The 21,485-nt window shown below is 35.5% G+C and overlaps 1 protein-coding gene across 1 annotated transcript; it reads left to right on the top strand.

Annotated features, from left to right (window-relative positions):
- Positions 1 to 11,892: 11,892 nt before the first annotated feature.
- Positions 11,893 to 17,507, top strand: LOC141393380 (uncharacterized). The gene is made up of 8 exons (XM_073966378.1): positions 11,893 to 12,123; positions 12,198 to 12,319; positions 12,386 to 12,484; positions 12,550 to 12,888; positions 12,951 to 13,319; positions 15,496 to 15,899; positions 15,958 to 17,039; positions 17,104 to 17,507. The coding sequence occupies exons 2-8, from the start codon at positions 12,263 to 12,265 to the stop codon at positions 17,280 to 17,282; spliced, it is 2,529 nt and encodes an 842-aa protein (XP_073822479.1). The 5' UTR covers positions 11,893 to 12,123; positions 12,198 to 12,262; the 3' UTR covers positions 17,283 to 17,507.
- The last annotated feature ends 3,978 nt before the right edge of the window (positions 17,508 to 21,485 follow it).

Genomic DNA, 21,485 nt, shown 5'->3' with positions numbered 1-21,485 from the left:
AAATATTTTTACTCTGCAGCAGTTGAGAACTAGAAGGACTTTGTAAATTTATTTTACGACATCATAATACACAACGAAGCAATGGACAAAATGACACAAGAAGATCCAATAGCAGCGGCAGTTAATTTAATATCACTCCATATGGACACAGAAACAGAACAGCCCACACCACAACAACATAATTTCCAAAAAATGATAGCTGCTACATTATGACACCATTCAGTTCCACATCAATCGAACGAAAGAACAGACAGACTAACGATCGATAGAAGACGCAGCAGATAAGTGGTGATAATCCTTGGCTGTTTAAAATTTATTTCATGATTTTGTGGTGAATGTATCACTGGACGACCTACAAAATGTCACACAACGAGGCACAAGCTGAGTACTGCTGTTGCAGTTCCATCCATTCAAATTACTTGCCACACAGACTAACCACATTGTTTCTGTGTGTGTGTATTTGGTTCCATGGAAACTGATGGGGGGATGTGAATGGAGTATGGATTTTTGATACATAACTAAATGCCAAACAGCCTGCCCAGATTTATGAACAGCAATTGAAGAGCTCATAAATTTTTGTTTTTGTCAAAAAAACGAAGAACATTTGGTTGCAGAGTCATCCCAACTGCACTGGCTGTTGTCGGCTGTGAACGATGGTGGGGGAAGGGAGGAGAAAAGAACAGGAAAAATTATGGTTTTGAGAGTTTTGAAGTGTTAATAGGCCACTAAATATGTTTGTAATGCTTGGTTGGTTGCCCTGGGTGCTAAGGAACAACTTGTAAAACATTTTGAACAACACCCGCCGCCGCCACAGTCGTTCTCATATTTATTTGGCATTTTTATGAACTTCTTGTTTTCCCCCTTGTATCATTGTTGGGAACTTCCCCCACATTTTGTGTGTGCATGCAGCACACCAGAATGACTATGGGAAGTTTTGTGTTTTTTTTTCTCCACTTTTTTGTTATTGTAATACTTTAAAAAAATCATAAATAAGGTTTTAAGAGATTCAAATTTGTTTAATAAACAATTATTACATCATAAAATGCCGCTACAAACGATGATGAGTTAATACCCAGCGCATCAATGAATCTGTTGAATGGAAAATATGTAGCAATACATTCCAATCCAGTAATGAGCCTCATAAAAATTCTATTTGTATAAATAGCAAACAAATGAAAGATATAAAAAGTTATTTCAATAATTTAAGCTATTAAAACTATTGATGGGTTTCAAGAGTATGGGGGAGAGACATAGTAATTAAATTTTTTAATAAATTTGTCATTGATATGTCGGATATATCGACACCTCCAAATAATAGTATGCTAAGTCTAAAAAGTGAGTTTTGCAGGAGAAGCTCTCAAAGTGTGGAAATTTTTTTGAACTTCAGTACTATGCTAAGTCAATATTTGTTTATAACTTCTGTTCGGATTGACCGATCATTACCAAAATTTGACAGAATTTAAGTTAAAGGACGTTCGACACCTCCAAATAATAGTTTGCTAATTCTGAACAGTGAGTTTTGAAGGACAAGCTCTAAAAGTTTGGAAATTTCTTTGACCTTCAGTACTATGCTAAGTAAATATTTGTTTATAACTTCTGTTCGGATTGTTCGATTATTACCAAAATTTGACAGAATTTAAGTTAAAAGACGTTAAATATAAAAATGTAAAGAACTTGAAAACATGCTAAGTCGACTTAGCATACTATTGTTTGGAGGCGTCGATATGTAAATAACATTATAACATATCTCAGGTGTTGTAAACATTCCCAGGGACCAATGGAACAATAATCGTGGGTTTTGCATTTTTTAAGAGTCTATAAGGTGACGTAGGCGATGGAAGATACCAAGGAACGGTTCTGACTGGCTTTAACATGGCAAAGCCCAGGATTTATCTTGGTCCCTCTTTCATTTCAAGTGGACACTGACCTCCCCGTGGTGTCACCTGGGGAGCTGCCCTTAACACCCGTTAAAGGTAGTGAGCTAACATGCGCCGCGCGTTCACCCATACTTACTTACATAGCTGGCCCATTACAGAACATTTGTTCCATAGACCGAACTAACAAATTGCTCCAATTCTCTCTGTTTAGTGCTTCGCTTTCTGGAATACCGCGCCTAGTCATCTCTTCATCCACTTGTTTGCGCCATCCATTCTTTGGCCTGCCTATTCTGCGTGCACCGCCATCTGGCTCGAATTTATACGCCTTTTTAGCGGGTTCATCATCGCTCATTCTTATTATATAGCCTAGCCAACGCAATCGCTGCATCTCGATGCGTTTATCTATACTGATGTCGTTGTATAGCAGCTACAGCTCGTGGGTCATACGACGTCGATATTCACCGTTAATGCAGATTGGTCGGTAGATCTTTCGAAGAATTTTTCTCTCAAACACGCCAAGCACTGCCTTATCTGCTTGCGCAAGTACCCAGGCTTCGGAACCATGCATCAGCCCGGGTAGTATCAGTGTTTAGTAAAGCGTTATTTTTGTTTGACGAGTTGTGGCTTTGTTTTTAAAGTGCTTACTTAAGCCAAAGTAGCATCTGTTTGCCAAACAATTCTTCTTTTTATTTCACAACTGATGTCGTGTTTACGGCGGTGTCGAGGTATACGAAGTCTTTTACTACCTCAAAATTATAGGAACCAATTTCATCGGTTGGTCCGATCTCAATGGACGCATTGCGCGTCGACACCATCAACTTGGTTTTCTTGCCGTTTAGATTGTGCCACTTCTTTTGGCGTTTGCCTCTCGTATAACCTTTTTTAGCAGGGTGTTGAAAAGATCACACGAAAGGCTGTCTCCTTGCCTTAAACCTCTTTTGGTACAAAACTCTTCGAAGAGGCTTTTTCCTATTTTAACTGAAGATCTTGTGTCAGTTAGAGTCATTTTACAAAGCCGAATGAGCTTTGTGCGGATACCAAATTCAGACATGGCTTGGAAGACCTAGCGGACTGTCGAAGTCTGCTTTACAATCGACAAAAAGGTGGTAGGTGTCGATCTGCATCTCTTGGGTCTTCTCCAGGATTTGCCGCAGGGTAAATATCTGGTCAATAGTGGCCTTGCCAGGTCTAAAACCGCATTAGTATGGTCCAATTATTTCTATAGTTGGAGCATAACGTCGTATCGCCCTTCTTATGGACGGAACACAGGATGCTCAGGTTCCCATCGTCGGGTACGCGTTCTTCCTGTCAGATGGAACTAACTAGCTGATGCATACACCTTATAAGCGTGTCGCCTCATGTTTTAAACAGCTCGGCTGGTAGGCCATCAGCTCCTGCTGCCTTATTACTCTTCAGTCTTTACCTCACATTGGCCGGTTGGTATACATTCAATACCATTTTCTGGGATTGGATTCCAGTTCCAAAGCCACCAGTTTGATGTTTCACTCTTTGGTAGAATTTTCGGACTTCATTCTGTCTTCTGTTCATATCGATTTGTTCATCTCGCATTCACCCACATGAACGTTAAAAACTTGGGTTTGGGCGTCGGGCTAGTAACCCTCTCCTGGAAAAAACAGCCTACTATGAAAAAACGAAAGAACAGAAAAACTAACCCTTCTAAAGTTGACTAACCCCGCAAACGTTTTAAGGACCATGATCTGCGAATCTGCACCTGGAATGTTCGCACTCTTTATAGAGAAGGAGCAGTTTACGCATTGGCAGATTAACTTGAAAAGTACAAGGCCGTCATTACTGCCATACAGGAAATACGATGGAACGGGAAAGGCGTCACAACAACACCTAAAGGTGTTGCGGATTTGTAGTTGGTCGGAGGTTAAAACATCTGGTCTCCAGCTTCACCCCAGTAAATGAAAGGCTCGCTGCAATTCGATTAAAAGCAAAATTCTTCAACATCAGCTTTATTTGCGCTCATGCTCCCACTGAAGACAAGGACGGACAGACCAAAGATATATTTAACGAGCGCCTAAAAGAAACTTATGACCGTTGTCCTGCCCATGACATTAAAATTATACTAGTCGATTTTAATGCCAAAATTTGAAAGGAGAATATATTTGGCCCAACAGCCGGGAAATTCAGTCTTCCCAGTGAAACATCTGACAATGGTATGAGGCTGATAAGACTTTGCAGCTGCAAAAAACATGGTAGTTAGCAGTACCAGATTTAAGCATCTCGATATTCATAAGGGCACCTGGCTGTCGCCAGATCAAAGAACAAGAAATCAAATTGATCACGTTGTGATAGATGGAAGACATGCATCAAGCGTGTTGGATGTACGATCGCTCCGAGGTGCAAACATAAACTCGGACCACTACCTTGTTGCAGCAAAGGTACGCACCCGGTTAAACTTAGCAAACGAAGTGCGAACAGACACATCACGGAATTTGGACATCGGTAAGCTGCAATCACAACAGATAGTCACAGCATATTCCACTCAACTGCCCCAACTGCTTAATCAAAACACTCCTCGTCCCGATAACATATCAGGACAATGGCAAAACATTGCCCACTCCATGGAAACAGCCGCAAAATCAGTACTTGGATACCAGCGACCTCCACCAAGGAATCCATGGTATGACCAGTAGTGTCGTGCTGCTATCGAAGATAAAAATGTGGCATATAGGGCTACTTTACAATCAGTAGCAACGCGTAGCGCACTAGAGAGGTATCGGGAGAAAAGGAGAGAGGAGAAACGTTTTTTCCGCAGGAAAAGAGAGATGGAAAAGCGGGAGTGTGGACAAATTGAGATGTACAGGAGACAGAATGAAGTGCGAAAATTCTACCTAAGAGTGAAACATCAAACTGATGGCTTTGGAACTGGTACATCCTCCTGTAGGGACCAGCAAGGTAATCTGATAACTGATACAGATAGTGTTCTAAGGATATGGAAAGAGCATTTTTCCAAACTGTTGGTATCCAATAGTAGCGAAGTCAACGAAGATACCACAGATCCAATCCCAGAAGATAGTATTGAATGTATACCATCCCGTCCATAAAAAAGGATATAAGACTTTCTGCTTCAACTATAGGGGCATAAGTCTTCTCCCTATCGCCTACAAGATAGTGTCAGGGATATTGTGCGAACGACTAAAGCCCATGGTCAACGAAATTATTTGACCATACCAATGCAAATGTCAATACCTTTAGGAAGGTCGAAGCAGAATCTGCGAAAGTGGGTCTGGCGGTAAACGGCGAAGAGACCAAATTGATGGTGTCGGCGCGCAAAGCGTCCATAGAGCTCGGACCAACTGTTGGTACCTAAAATTTTGAGGTAGTTAAAGACTTCGTCTACCTCGGCACTGCCATAAATGCAACGAGATGCAACGATTGCGTTGGCTAGGCCATACCATAAGAATGAGCGATGATGAGCGCGCTAAAAAGGCGTATAAACACGTCCCACATGGTGGTGCATGCAGAACTGGCAGGCCAAGGCTTCGATGGGGCAAAATTTTAATTTTTTTTTAATTTTTTTTTTAAAAATTCCTTTCAAAAAAATAATTTTTGAGGACACTCTCGGGCATCATTCTCCGAAAACGGAACATTGTTCCAAGCTGTTCCCTAAATGTTCTTTTCCACTAAATTTGGAATTTTACTAAAATTTAGTACCTAAGAAAAATAAAATAGCTCACTTACTGTAAACGCTACGGAAGTTTATTGAACCGGTTTTTAAAGACAACAATCCTACCTAACAAAAAACAATGAACACAATAGATGTTATAGTTTCCGAGAAATAGCAATTTCTTTCCCCAGAAATTTACATATTTTCCAAAATTGCGAAAAATGTGCTTCTTTAGGAGCACGCCAAGCCCACACCTTCCAATATTTTAACCTGATTTTTTTGGTTTCCTTAGTTTCAATATGTTGACTATCGAATTCCATATAGAAATTAACAATCGGTGACGACAAAAACTTGGGCCAAGAAAATCGATTCCTGAACCACTGTGCGTCGTATGAACCACGAGCTGTATTCGATCAGTCTATTGATAAAAATTCCAATTACTAGCCGAAGCCGAAGTATTAAACAGTTAAGTATTCAGTTATTAAACATGTTAATACATGGCAATGTTTTTCATAAACTGAAGGAAATTACTCAATACCAAATTAAAAGCGTTTTTTGCTTGTTTTCATTAGGCAAGTACCTGCAGTGGAGGCCAATACATTTGCAAGAAAATTGGACGTTTTAGAAAATTATATTTAAAATATTGTTTGATAGCACAATTTGGTATTTTTGCAATTATTTGTACGTAACTGCTTCAAAAATAAGGAAACGAAAAGAACTTAGCCAATCTAGTTCAAAATCGTAAAATAGGGGTTTGATCTACAGTCAGGGACAAAAGTTTACATACACCCCATAAATCTCGGGTTTTAGGACAAGTAATGACTTTTACGAAATTTCAAGTATGCTGTGTTATTTCTTCTCACTAATAAACAATATTTGAAACAACAAAAGTATAATCCATAATACAAATAACGGTAAATTTTACAAAAACCATAAAATGGTGGGGACAAAAGTTTACATACACCCCAAGGAAATTGTGTATTACCGTAGAATTTATGGAATTAGCGGCAAATTTTATAAATTTTATTGTTTCAGGGAACGTCTCTGGGTGTCCAAGATATATTTTAGAGAAACAAAAATAATTTTTGGGGCTTAAATGCCGTTATTTAAGGTCAGAATTCTTGTATTACTCATCAATGCTTACCCTTGCTTAATTCTTTGCGTTTTAAGGTATTGTACTTTATAAAAAGCATAAAATTAGTGTCAGATGGCAAATTTTGAGACTCTAGAAAGCTTTGAAGTTGTTCTTGCTCATAATATACCTTTCTGGACGTCGATAAGGCACGTTTCCTTGAGATTTCGCTGGAAGTTAATAGATTCCGCCGAATTCTTTGCGCAAATTGCATACCGAAGGCCTTGAATTGCCTTGTAATATGGTCTGATACAATCCTTGGACATCAGTTGAACCAGAAATGTGAAATATTCTGTTACAAACCTGCTCCCAAAGCTTCCATAGCATCAAAATATAAACACTACCAAAAAAGCTTGAAATTTGTACCGTGAACAATGTCGTTTTTGTATTATGATAATTACCGTCACTATAGGGGCGAAAACTTTCGGATAATTGTACATTTCTGAGTCAATTGATGTCCAAGGATTGTATCAGACCATATTACAAGGCACTTCAAAGCCTTCTGGATGTAATTTGCGCAAAGAATTCTTCAGAATCTATTAACTTCAAGCAAAATCTGAGAAAAAACGTGCATTATCGACTTCCAGGAAGGTATAGTATGAACAGGAACAACTTCAAAGCTTTCGAGGGTCTCAAGATTTGCCATCTGACACTAATTTTATGCTTTTTACAAAGTACAATACCTTAAAACGCAAAGAACTAAGCAAGGGTCAGCTTTGATGAGGAATACAAGAATTCTGACCTTAAATAACGGCATTTAACCCGCAAAAATTATTTTTGTTTCTCTAAAATATATCTTGGACACCCAGAGTCGTTCGCTGAAACAATAAAATGTAGAAATTTTGCCGCTAATTCCATAAATTCTACGGCAATACACAATTTCCTTGGGGTGTATGTAAACTTTTGTCCCCACCATTTTTTGGTTTTTGTAAAATTTACCGTTATTTGTACTATGGATTATACTTTTGTTGTTTCAAATATTGTTTATTAGTGAGAAGAAATAAAACTGCATACTTGGAATTTCGTAAAAATCATCACTTGTCCTAAAACCTGAGATTTATGGGGTGTATGTAAACTTTTGTCCCTGACTGTATATCTCGAAAACAAGAGCTGATAGACAAAAACTGCCTCCGGATTTGAAGATAACCCGACAATTTGAGTTAGAAATACAAAAGAATTCGGTTGAAACAGACAATTTTATCCCTTCTTTGGCCAATGTAATAAATAAAAACATTATTCAGGATATCTAACAAACAATTCCATACTGCAAGTATAGTGCAGTTGTGGCTTCAGAACAACAAAGAACTAGCATGGTATTTCACAACCTTTTATGTGGCGCCATCTAGCAGAGTATAGTTATTCGCATTAATATATCGATGTCTTGGCAGCACTTTTAGGTTTGTGAATTGGCTGTAACAACATCAAGTCGTATTTACATTACCATTATTATCAAATCATGAGCAAAACCATAAATATAACATCAACGAACATTTCATTGCTATAATACTTCGGTAGGTGGCGATGGAGTTAATCGTAAAGATTGACCCCCAGTTTATGTATTTCGAAACGAAAATGTGTGCGCATGAAAGACACCCAAACTTTAGTTTTTGAAATATTATTGCCTTTGCTTTTCCTTCAAAACAAAAAACAAATTTGAAAAACACACTCAAATTTGGTAGTTTTTCTTGCGCATTCATTTTCTTATCGACATACATGAACAGGCCCTGAAGGAAAATAACAGGGACGTAGCCAAAAATGCGTCTGGACACCTGGCTACATCGGTGGAAGATACATAATGTTATGTTAAGATATGATTAGTTACATTTTCAATTTGAATGTTTCCATATCATTCTACTAAATTAGAGCTTAAAGCCTCGTCACATAGGAGGATTTCTGGTTTAATTTAGTAAATTGCATGTTATTCCGGCTTTAAGTCAAAAGTCAAGGCATACGAAAATCGTGTTTCAGCACACATGACAGGACAGTTGACTTCATGTATTGATTGTCAAATTCCCAAAACTTTCCTATGTGACGTAGGCGTCCCGACAACTGCATAAACAGTTGTAAAATTATGAATGAAAATCATCGATTTCTTTTTGTTTTCCGTTCACATATTTTGTTTTTAATCAGTTATTTTGTTTTCAACACATTTCAATTATTTTATCATTTATTTTTACAAAAATTTCAACAATTTGGCAACCCTACTGTCTGTGAAAAAAATGGTGGACAGGGGTGTTAGTAAATCAGACAAATTCTCTGGTGTAAACGCCAAGTATCCTAGAATCCATATTTTAGCTTGGTTCCAGGACCACAAAGTTTCTACTATATTGCAATTGTTTGCTAAAAACCCGTTCCTGTGGTGGGATTCTTTAACGCATTTTTTGGTTACCGACAAAAATCGGTAAAATTACAATTTGGGTAATTAGCGACGTTTGTCGGTAATCTAGCGACGAATAAAAAGTAATCGTAAAGTTCTACCGACAGCTAGAGTGTTGCCAACTTTTATTTTAATTTTTCATTCATAATTTTGCGTTTTAATTTTACCGACTTTTGTCGGTAGCCAAAAAATGTTCTATGAAAATTTGAAATGAAAAATATTTGCTTTATAAAAGCTTTGTTCCTTTACTTTTTTAATGGTAAAAGTGGTAAAAGAGAAAAGTGTCAAAAATGCTCTGTCATGAACATTTTTACCAGAAAAGTAAAGGAACGAAGAAATGGTAGATCTGGTAGCAATGTCAAAAAGAAACATGTTGCCAGTTTTACCACTTTTTGTGCTTAAGGAATGCTTTGCAGGTTAAAAATTGTAAGTCCATATTTACATTAGGCAATTTTCCTTGCGGCAATTGTCAGTTTGATGGAGAGAGGTTAGGCATATGGTAACCCTTATCCTCTCATCACCCTCTCTCACCAACAAACTGACAATTGCCGCAAGGAAAATTGCCTAATGTAAATATGGACTTAAAAAAATTGCTTAATGTAAATATGGACTTACAATTTTTAACCTGCAAAGCATTCCTTAAGCACAAAAAGTGGTAAAACTGGCAGCATGTTTCTTTTTGACATTGCTACCAGATCTACCATCAGTAGTGGGATTCTGTAACTCATTTTTGCTGTTACCGACAAAAATCGGTAAAATTAAATATCAAAATTATGACTAAAAACATTAAGAAACGTTGGCATAACTGTTTTTGTCGGTAGAGGCTAACGACTACTTTTTATTCATCGTTAACATACCGAAAAATTTCGTTAATTATCGAAATTATAAGCATTTTAATTTTACCGACAATTATCGATAACAGCAAAAATGAGTTACAGAATCCCACTACAGGTAAGTAAAGGAACACAGCTACAAGTTTTCATTTGACAATTATTTCCTTTATAAAAATTTTCATTTCAAATTTCCATAGAACGAGAGCTGTGTTCCTTTACGATAACGTTTCTTAAAGTTTTACCAGTTATACCATTTGGTCTGTTCCAGAACTGCAAGAATGTACTAATATTTAATAATTTTTCCGATAACATAAAGGAAAAACTGTTATCGTAGTAAAAATTCTTGCAGATTATGGAACAGAGCAATTTTAAACTCGGAAAGCGTAGTAAAACTTGAAACAAAAAATTTCGTGGTGTAAAAAGTGGAAAATCTGTCAAACTGTTGATTTAACATTTATTTGACAATTACGGCAAAAGAAACAAAGAAAACAGCGCGCACTGTCAAAGCAAAATAAAATGAAATAATGTAAATATAAATTATAAAAAAATTAAATCACTGAAATAAAAAATTACAAACATTAAAATTTATTTTGTTTGGCGCTGAATAAACACAATCACAGTCTATACAATCGGACACTCAGCCCAAACTAGTTAGCCCTGACTATTTAGTTTGCCGTCAAATACATTAGCTTTGTCCCTTTACGTGCAAGAATCTGCAAGCTTTACAACTTTTTACTCGAAAAGCGTTCCTTTACAACTTTTGCTACTTTTGCCGGTTTTACCACTTTCAAAAGTAAAGGAACAGACCAATTATTGTGACATTAAAATACAAAGGAAATCAAATCACAATAATGAATAATCTATTATGTTTGTTGTCAAAAGTTGTTAACAGAACTCTAAATGGCCGACCTTCTGCAGGCCTTGAACACAATGCTTGTTCCAGAATATACAAGAATATACACATTTATACTGCGATAACATTTTTTCCATTATGTTGTCGAAAAAACAAATAGTAGATTCTTGGAGTTCTGGAACTGAACAATACACATAGGGGAATAAGAAGGTTTTACCTCAAATCACAGAAATTTGTACAAACTTTTAGAAAATGCTGTTTGATAACAAACTTTTTCAGTGAAAGAGAAATGAGAAGTAGTTGCAAGTACTTGGAAGAACTTGCAAATACTTTTTACTTGCGAAGTTATCGAACAGGCCTAATAATTTGTACAAGTCTAGTAACTTCTTGTAATCGACTAATGTATTTTGCATGGTGCTGTAGAGTAAACGAACAACATCCAGTAACAATTTGTATAAATTGTAAGTAAACGAACATGATTTTATTCAGAACAATGCATTTTGTCAATTAGGGTGATAAATAGCTGTTTTGCCGTTGTACCTGATTTTAGCAAGAAGCAGTTTAAAAAAATCGTTTAACGTATTTTTGGAACAATCAGCTGCTCGTCGCAATAGCTGTGTCTTTTTACGTGATAATTAGTAATAATTATTACTAATGTTGCAGATTTTGACAGTTGTATAAAGGAAAAGTTGCTGAAAATAATGTTTCAGCAAGATTTAGTAAGTAAAAAGACATCCCTAATAAACCCTTATAGAAAACGTTTTTCACCTATTAAAGCCCTTCTCCGTTGTTCGATCTGTTAAACCCTGAGTTTTATTTCATTTGCTGCTTGTTTACTTTAGTGCGGGGTTGGTTTTTTAATTACTTTAATTTTAAAAAATTAATTAATTTAAAAAAAAATATTTTTTTAAATTTCGAAATCGATTTACGACTTTTTGGCATAATTAGCTGATCGCAACAATAGAACCCTGGAGAAAACAGCTGATTCTTTTTTCCCATGTCTTCTTCGTAAACATCTCACCCTGTGAGTATTTGCTTCCCACTTCTCTGTCAATTTTGTTTTGGCTACCCATTTTTATCGGCCAATCTGTTTTCCTTTCTTATTCGTGTCGTTCGATGAACTCCTTATTCACAAAAGTGAACCAAATCGAGAAGGAAGGCGCATTATCATGTCATGGTTCGCATGGTTCATGTTGAATTGATTGAATTGAACATTTTTCATTTTTAATGTAAACAGTGGAAGCAGCGGACCAGCAACATTAAAAATTTAATTTGTTTGATTTGTAATAATAGGAGTTTAAATAGTTTAGAACGTATCGTATTTACAAATGAGCATCAACAGTTTGTGTAGAAAACTAATTTTTTCCCGAGCAACATTGAGATAATTGTAACAGACAAAAAATTAATGCATAGGGTGTGTTTTAGTCGATCTTTATGTACTTTGCTTTAATTTGACATTCATTCAATTCTTTCTGGCGTTTTGTTTAGATTTGCATTTTTCTAAAGAATTTATGTGCTAAAGTGGCAAATACGAAGCAAAGGTGACTACGGCAATGGAATTAAATGATTACAATGGTTTTGAGGATCATTGCAAAGCTGCCAATGAAATGGTAAGTGCTTTGTTGATAGTACTTTTCATACTTTTCACCCACATAATTTTTTCTTAATTGCTTTAGGAGCTACTCAAACGCAAATATATCCATAAAGAACCCCACAATAACATGGACTCTATAGATCACATGATGCAGCGCAAGGATCAGGAGTTTATGGATCATGTAAGTCACCCATAATGGCTATAAATATCCTGTCCCGTAATCATGTTCTTGTTGTTTCATTCCAGGCTGCTCTACTACCTCCAGATCATTTTATTATGGATTTAATTAATTTTCCCAAAGGAGTGGTGTCGAATGGTTCACACAATGGTGCAGATACACTGCCACCTGATTTACATTTTCACAATACTCAGCTGTTTCCAGTTACCACGGAGGATCAGCATCATCACCACCATCATCATTCCAATGAACAACGGAAATCACCCACCTACTTGCCTTTGAACAATGACTTTTTAATGCCCGTTAGTAAGCCGTATAATCCTGGCGACAACGTGGGAACGGTGGAAGTTGGTAGTGACAAAGTGGTACAAGAATTGTTATTAAATGGTACCGGTGTAACTATGGATGTAAGCCATATTAATTTTTTTTGGAATTGACACATTTAAATAGTATCTAATTGTTCCTTTAGGACGGTTCCATTGTCGATGATGACTGTGACATATCACGTTTTGATTCACGCAAGGTGCTGCCTCACAAAAAACGCATATCCCGCAAGCTGAAAATTAATCACACGGATGTTGATGACTTACAGCTAAATGTTCCTCTGGAGGAACATAAATTACCTCAGCTAGTTGTTGGTGCCGGAGTGCAACAATTCCGTTGTGAACTTTGTCAAAACTTTGTTACATGTTCACAGTTGGAGTTTTTTGCCCATCTTAAACAACATTATGAGCCATCAACGCCCGATAATATCCTGGCGGCAATGAAAACTTCTCTCGATGCCTTGGGTCCGGAAAAGAGTGAAGCAGCTTCTAATCTCTGTACAATAGATAAAAAGGTAAGCACACAGCAAATAAAAAATCTATAAAAATCCACGTTTCTTGGTCCGATGGTTCTTGAAAAAAAATTCATTTAATATCCATGTTTCTTGGTCCGATGGTTCTTGAAAAAAAATTCATTTAATATCCATGTTTCTTGGTCCAATTGTCCTTGAGAAGAAATTCATTTAAAATCCACGTTTCTTGGTCCGATGGTCCTTGAGAAAAAATCTTGAAAAATCCACGTTTCTTGGTCCGAGGACCCTTGAGAAAAAAATCATTTAAAGTACACGTTACTTGGTCCGAGAACTCTTAAGAACAAATTCATTTAAAGTACACGTTTCTTGGTCCGAGAACTCTTAAGAAAAAATTCATTTGAAATAAACGTTTGAGAAAAAAATCGTTAAAAATCCACGTTTCATGGTCCGATGGTCCTTGAGAAAAATTCATTTAAATAAAATCCACGTTTCACGGTCCGAGTACCCTTGAGAAAAATTATTTTAAATTCCAGGTTTCCAGTTTTTTTTTTGGTCCGACGGTCCATAAAAAAAAACATTTAAAATACAGGTTTTTGGTCCGATGGTCCTTGAGAAATAATCTTTAAAAATGCATGCTTCTTGATTCAATGGTCCTTGATAAACATTATTTAAAAATCTATGTTTCTTTTTCCGATGGTTCTTTTTTGAAAATCCACGCTTCATAGTCCAAGGGTCCTTAAGAAAAAATTCTTTAAAAATCCACGTTTCTTGTTCCGATGTCCCTTGAGAAAAATTCAAATCCACGTTTCTTGATCCGATTGTCCTTGGGAAAAATTCTTTAAAAATCCACGTTTCTTGCTGTGATGGTTCTTGAAAAAATATTCTTTAAAAATCCACGTTTCTTGCTGTGATGGTTCTTGAAAAAATATTCTTTAAAAAACCACGTTTCTTGCTGTGATGGTTCTTGAAAAAATATTCTTTAAAAATCCACGTTTCTTGCTGTGATGGTTCTTGAAAAAATATTCTTTAAAAAACCACGTTTCTTGCTGTGATGGTTCTTGAAAAAATATTCTTTAAAAAACCACGTTTCTTGCTGTGATGGTTCTTGAAAAAATATTCTTTAAAAATCCACGTTTCTTGCTGTGATGGTTCTTGAAAAAATATTCTTTAAAAATCCACGTTTCTTGCTGTGATGGTTCTTGAAAAAATGTTCTTTAAAAACCCACGTTTCTTGCTGTGATGGTTCTTGAAAAAATATTCTTTAAAAAACCACGTTTCTTGCTGTGATGGTTCTTGAAAAAATATTCTTTAAAAAACCACGTTTCTTGCTGTGATGGTTCTTGAAAAAATATTCTTTAAATATCCACGTTTCTTGGTGCGATTGTCCTTGGAAAAAAAATTCTTTAAAAATCCACGTTTCTTGGTGCGATTGTCCTTGGGAAAAAATTCTTTAAAAATCCACGTTTCATGGTCTGATGGTCCTTCAAAATATTCTTTAAAAACTCAGGTTTTCTGCTTTGATGGTTCTTGAAAAAATATCGATTAAAAATCCACGTTTCTTGCTCTGGTGGTTCTTGAAAAAATATGCTTTAAAAATCCACTTTTCTTGCTGTAATGGTCCTAGAAAAATATTCATTAAAATCCACTTTTCTTGCTGTGATGGGCCGACAAAATTATTCATTAAAAATCCACGTTTCTTGGTCCGACGGTTCTTGAGGGAAATTTTTTAGAAATCCATTTTCTTGGTGCGACGGTCCTTGAGAAAAATATTCTTTAAAATCCACCTTTTTTTGTCTGATGGTCCTTGAGAAAAATATTCTTTAAAATCCACCTTTTTTGTCTGTTGGTCCTTGAGAAAAAAAGTGTTTAAAATCCACCTTTTTTGGTCTGATGGTCCTTGAGAAAAAAATTCTTTAAAAATCCACGTTTCCTCCTGTGATGGTCCTTGAAAAAAAATCTTTAAAAATCCACATTTCTTGCTCTGGTGGTCCTTGAGAAAAATTCTTTAAAAATCCACGTTTCTTGGTCCGATAATCCTTGAGAAAAATTCTATAAAAATCCAAGTTTCTTGGTCTGATAGTCCTTGAGAAAAAATTCTTTTAAAATTCACGATTCTTGGTCTGATGGTCCATGAAAAAAATTCTATAAAAATCCACGTTTCTGGGTCTGAAGGTCTTTCGAAATAATATTTTGTAAAAATTATATATTTTCATTTTAGACTGATGGACTTGATCAAGTCTTCCAAGATGTACATTTTCCATTTGATAATTTCACACAAACTGATACCGTGGTCGACACCACTGATCGACGAGTTGTCGTCGGTATGGATATGCAAACCCATGTAGAACGTGTTGTCGATATGAAAGTTGTCTACAATAATACCTATGAAAATCCAACGAACAACCTACATCAGCAGCAACCGCAGCAACACCATCATCAGCAGCAGGTGCAGGTACAAGTGCAACAGCCACAAACCCATCAGCCTTCACAAAATCTAGTGCCTGAAGAATTCAGTGATACAGAAGATATGCTGGAGGGTATTAGGGATAAGGTACTCATAGAAGACACCTGTGATGCAATGGACTTAATGACACCAACCTCAAACGGTGTAAGGCCTCATTGGTAAGTCAATGTATGTTGGTTCTAACGACTCTTTGTAATCGAATTGATCTTCATTTAGGTTCAACAACAATTGTTTCACTGGAATCGATTCGAAAGGCAAACCATTTTGTGATGTCTTGTTTTCCGGACAATTTGCTCCTATGCTGAATGCGGAACCAACAACGTTGCCACAAGATAATCATTCTATGGGTATGGGTGGGAAATTGATGCCCAAGGATTTGATAGATACTTCGCCACAGATGCTATCTCATCCAACCGATTTAAGATTGCAATTTCCTCAAACCAATGATGGAATGAACCACAGTCATGAAACACCAGCAGTATCGCAGCCTTCTATTGTAACAGCACCTCAACCACAACCCCAACAAATACAAACACAGCAACCTCATATTCCTCAAACCCATTCGCAGCCTATACTTAGCAATAATTTGGACCACATACAACCTCAGCAGCAGCACATAAAAATGGAAAACAATTCCGAACTTCCTGCCTATCAAACAGAAAATGCCCTTGTTGTCCATAATCAAGTGGATGACGAGGTATATGATGACTGTCACAGTGATGACTACAGATCTCTGTCACCCAACTCCAATCATGAAAATGTTCATGTGGCCAAAGAAGATGAAGAAGCTGATGAAACGGAAGATGGTGATTATGAGGCTGAACTTGGTGATGAGGATGTTGAAGATGGGGAAAATAATGAAGATGGCACCGGCAAACGTAAACGCTACGTTTGTAATAAATGCCAGCGTGTCTTCAACTCTTGCAATGCTCTCAAATATCATCATCGTACGCATTTGGGGTTGAGGCCTCATCATTGTGATATCTGTGGTAAATCGTTTTTCGCAGTCGGTGCTCTTAAGGCCCACATACGAACCCATACCGGAGATAAACCATTTCAATGTCCACACTGTGATCGTAAATTTCGTCAATGGGGTGATCTGAAATACCACACCGTATCCATTCACAGCAATATGAAAAATCATCAGTGTGAATATTGTGGCAAGTCATTTTCACGTAAATATTCTCTGGTCGTTCATGTGCGTATACACACCAGCGAGCGGAACTATAAATGTGAATTTTGCACCAAGTCATTTCGTGCTTCAACATATTTACAAAATCATAGGAAAATTCACACAGGTGGGTTTGAGAAGTATTTTTATATAAAACAAGACATTAATATAAAATTTTTATTTCTTTTTAGGTGAAAAGCCCTTTGAGTGCGAAGTTTGTGGGAAAAAGTTTCGTGTTTCTGGTGATTTACGGCGTCATCAACGTGTCCACGAACGCAATCAACTCAAACAAAAAGGAAATGTTCTTGCCACAGAGAAACAAAATACTCCAGCACTTAATAAGACTTCGGCATCGCCTCCCACCACTTAGTCATTTAGAAACAAAGCAAGGTTTTTAATTTTTTATTTTTTTTTTCTAGTTTCTTTTACATAGTTATGTATGTATGTTGTATAAATATTTACGTAGTATTAGCCTTAATTCAAGAATTAGGCCACAAATAATTGTACAATTTTATCTTTATAAGCCAAGAATGAGGAGATAAAATTTTATATTTTATAAATGAACTAAATAAATAATATTTATTTTTAGTGTAAACTTCATAGAGTATTTTTAAAGGCCATTCCGAGGATATTTAAATAATTTTTTTTTTCAAGAAATGGGAGATTTTTAAAGAATATTTTTTCAAGGGCCATTACAGCAATAAACGTGTATTTTTAAACAATATTTTTTTCAAGGACCATCACAGCAAGAAACGTGGATTTTTAAAGAATATTTTTCAAGGAGCATCACAGCAAGAAACGTGGATTTTTAAAGAATATTTTTTCAAGGACATATCACTGCAAGAAACGTGGATTTTTAATGAATATTTTTTCAGGACCATCACAGCAAGAAACGTGGATTTTTAAAGAATATATTTTCAAGGACCATCACAGCAAGGAACGTGGATTTTTAAGAATATTTTTGAACGACCGTCAGACTATGAAACGTGAATTTAAAAGGAATATTTTTTGAGGACCACAGCAAGAAGCATGGATTTAAAAAGAATATTTTTTCAAGGACCACCACTGCAGGAAACGTGTATTTTTAAAGAATATTTTTTCAAGGACCACCACAGCAAGAAACGTGTATTTTTAAAGAATAATTTTTCAAGGACCATCACAGCAGGAAACTTGGATATTTAAAAAATATTTTTTCAAGAACCATCACAGCAAGAAACGTGGATTTTTAAAGAATATTTTTTCAAGGACCATCACAGCAAGAAACGTGGATTTTTAAAGAATATTTTTTCAAGGACCATCACAGCAAGAAACGTGGATTTTAAAAGAATATTTTTTCAAGGACCATTACAGCAAGAAACGTGGATTTTTAAAGAATATTTTTTCAAGGACCATCACAGCATGAAACGTGGATTTTTAAAGAATATTTTTTCAAGGACCATCACAGCAAGAAACGTGGATTTTTAAAGAATATTTTTTCAAGGACCATCACAGCAAGAAACGTGGATTTTTAAAGAATATTTTTTTAAGGACCATCACAGCAAGAAACGTGGATTTTTAAAGAATATTTTTTTTAAGGACCATCACTGCAAGAAACGTGGATTTTTAAAGAATATTTTTCATGGGCCTTCACAGCAAGAAACGTGGATTTTTAAAGAATATTTTTTCATGGGCCTTCACAGCAAGAAACGTCGATTTTTAAAGAATATTTTTTCAAGGACCATCACTGCAAGAAACGTGGATTTTTAAAGAATATTTTTTCAAGGACCATCACTGCAAGAAACGTGGATTTTTAAAGAATATTTTTCATGGGCCTTCACAGCAAGAAACGTGGATTTTTAAAGAATATTTTTTCATGTGCCTTCACAGCAAGAAACGTGGATTTTTAAAGAATATTTTTTCAAGAATCATCATAGCAAGAAACGTGGATTTTTAAGGAATATTTTTTCAAGGACCGTCATAGCAAGAAACGTCGATTTTTAAAGAATATTTTTTCAAGGACCATCACTGCAAGAAACTTGGATTTTTAAAGAATATTTTTTCAAGGACCATCACTGCAAGAAACGTGGATTTTTAAAGAATATTTTTTCATGGGCCTTCACAGCAAGAAACGTGGATCTTTAAAGAATATTTTTTCAAGGACCATCACAGCAAGAAACGTGGATTTTTAAAGAATATTTTTTCAAGGACCACCACAGCAAGAAACGTGGATTTTTAAAGAATATTTTTTCAAAGACCATCACAGCAAGAAACTTGGATTTTTAAAGAATATTTTTTCAAGGACCATCACAGCAAATAACGTGGATTTTTAAAGAATATTTTTTCAAAGACCATCACAGCAAGAAACGTGGATTTTTAAAGAATATTTGTTCAAGGACCATCACAGCAAGAAACGTGGATTTTTAAAGAATATTTTTTCAAAGACCATCACAGCAAGAAACGTGGATTTTTAAAGAATATTTTTTTAAGGACCATTACAGCAAGAAACGTGGATTTTTAAAGAATATTTTTTCAAGGACCATCACAGCAAGAAACGCGGATTTTTAAAGAATATTTTTTCAAGGTTCATCACAGCAAGAAACGTGGATTTTTAAAGAATATTTTTTCAATGGCCATCACAGTAAGAAACTTGAATTTTTAAAGAATATTTTTTCAATGGCCATCACAGCAAAAACCTGGATTTTTAAAGAATATTTTTTTCAAGGACCATCACAGCAAGAAACGTGGATTTTTAAAGAATATTTTTTCAAGGACCACCACAGCAAGAAACGTGGATTTTTAAAGAATATTTTTTCAAGGACCATCACAGCAAGAAACGTGGATTTCTAAAGATTATTTTTTCAAGGACCATCACAGCAAGAAACGTGGATTTTTAAAGAATATGTTTTCAAGAATCATCATAGCAAGAAACGTGGATTTTTAAAGAATATTTTTCAAGGACATATTACGGCAAGAAACGTGGATTTTTAAAGAATATATTTCAAGGACATATCACGGCAAGAAACGCGGATTTTTAAAGAATATTTTTTCAAGGACATATCACAGCAAGAAATGTGTATTTTTAAAAAATATTTTTCAAGGACCATCACTGCAAGAAACGTGTATTTTTAAAGGATATTTTCTCAAGGACCATCTCAGCAAGAAACGTGTTTTTTTAAAGAATATTTTTTTCGAGGGCCATCACAGCAAGAAACGTTGATTTTTAAAGAATGTTTTTTTCAGTGGGACTTCACAGCAAGAAACGTGGATTTTTAAAGAATATTTTTCAAGAACATATCACAGCAAGAAACGTGGATTTTTAAAGAATTTTTTTTCAAGAACATATCACAGCAAGAAACGTGGATTTTTAAAGAATATTTTTCAAGAACATATCACAGCAAGAAACGTGGATTTTTAAAGAATTTTTTTCAAGAACATATCACAGCAAGAAACGTGGATTTCTAAAGAATATTTTTTTAAGGACCATCACAGCAAGAAACGTGGATTTTTAAAGAATATGTTTTCAAGGACCATCACAGCAAGAAACGTGGAGTTTTAAAGAATATTTTTTTCAAGGACCATCACAGCAAGAAACGTGGATTTTTAAAGAATATTTTTTCAAGGACATATCACAGCAAGAAACGTGTATTTTGAAAGAATATTTTTTCAAGGGCCATCACAGCAAGAAACGTTGATTTTTAAAGAATATTTTTTTCATGGACCATCACAGCAAGAAACGTGGATTTTTAAAGAATATTTTTTTCAAGGACCATCACAGCAAGAAACGTGGTTTTTTAAAGAATATTTTTTTCAAGGACCATCACAACAAGAAACGTGGATTTTTAAAGAATATTTTTTCAAGGGCCATCACAGCAAGAAACGTGGATTTTTAAAGAATATTTTTTCAAGGGCCATCACAGCAAGAAACGTGGATTTTTAAAGAATATTTTTTCAAGGGTCATCACAGCAAGAAACGTGGATTTTTAAAGAATATTTTTTCAAGGGCCATCACAGCAAGAAACGTGGATTTTTAAAGAATATTTTTTCAAGGGCCATCACAGCAAGAAACGTGGATTTTTAAAGAATATTTTTTTCATGGGCCTTCACAGCAAGAAACGTGGATTTTTAAAGAATATTTTTTCAAGGACCATCACAGCAAGAAACGTGGATTTTTAAAGTATATTTTTTCAAGGGCCATCACAGCAAGAAACGTGGATTTTTAAAGAATATTTTTTCAAGGGCCATCACAGCAAGAAACGTGGATTTTTAAAGAATACTTTTTTCATGGGCCTTCACAGCAAGAAACGTGGATTTTTAAAGAATATTTTTTTCATGGGCCTTCACAGCAAGAAACGTGGATTTTTAAAGAATACTTTTTTCATGGGACTTCACAGCAAGAAACGTGGATTTTTAAAGAATATTTTTTTCATGGGCCTTCACAGCAAGAAACGTGGATTTTTAAAGAATATTTTTTTCATGGGCCTTCACAGCAAGAAACGTGGATTTTTAAAGAATATTTTTCAAGGACATATCACGGCAAGAAACGCGGATTTTTAAAGAATATTTTTCAAGGACATATCACGGCAAGAAACGCGGA

The sequence above is a fragment of the Musca autumnalis genome, unplaced genomic scaffold, assembly GCF_047663935.1.
Source record: "Musca autumnalis isolate F117 unplaced genomic scaffold, ASM4766393v1 scaffold_2, whole genome shotgun sequence".
Classification (NCBI taxonomy): domain Eukaryota; kingdom Metazoa; phylum Arthropoda; class Insecta; order Diptera; family Muscidae; genus Musca; species Musca autumnalis.
This window is presented reverse-complemented; position numbering and strand designations above follow the sequence as displayed.

Excerpts from the sequence above, each read along its gene's own strand:
- LOC141393380 (XM_073966378.1), top strand. The coding sequence starts at position 12,263 with ATGGAATTAAATGATTACAATGGTTTTGAGGATCATTGCAAAGCTGCC. Across the intron at positions 12,485-12,549 it reads ATCAGGAGTTTATGGATCAT|GCTGCTCTACTACCTCCAGA; the intron begins GTAAGTCACCCA and ends GTTTCATTCCAG. Across the intron at positions 13,320-15,495 it reads TCTGTACAATAGATAAAAAG|ACTGATGGACTTGATCAAGT; the intron begins GTAAGCACACAG and ends TTTTCATTTTAG.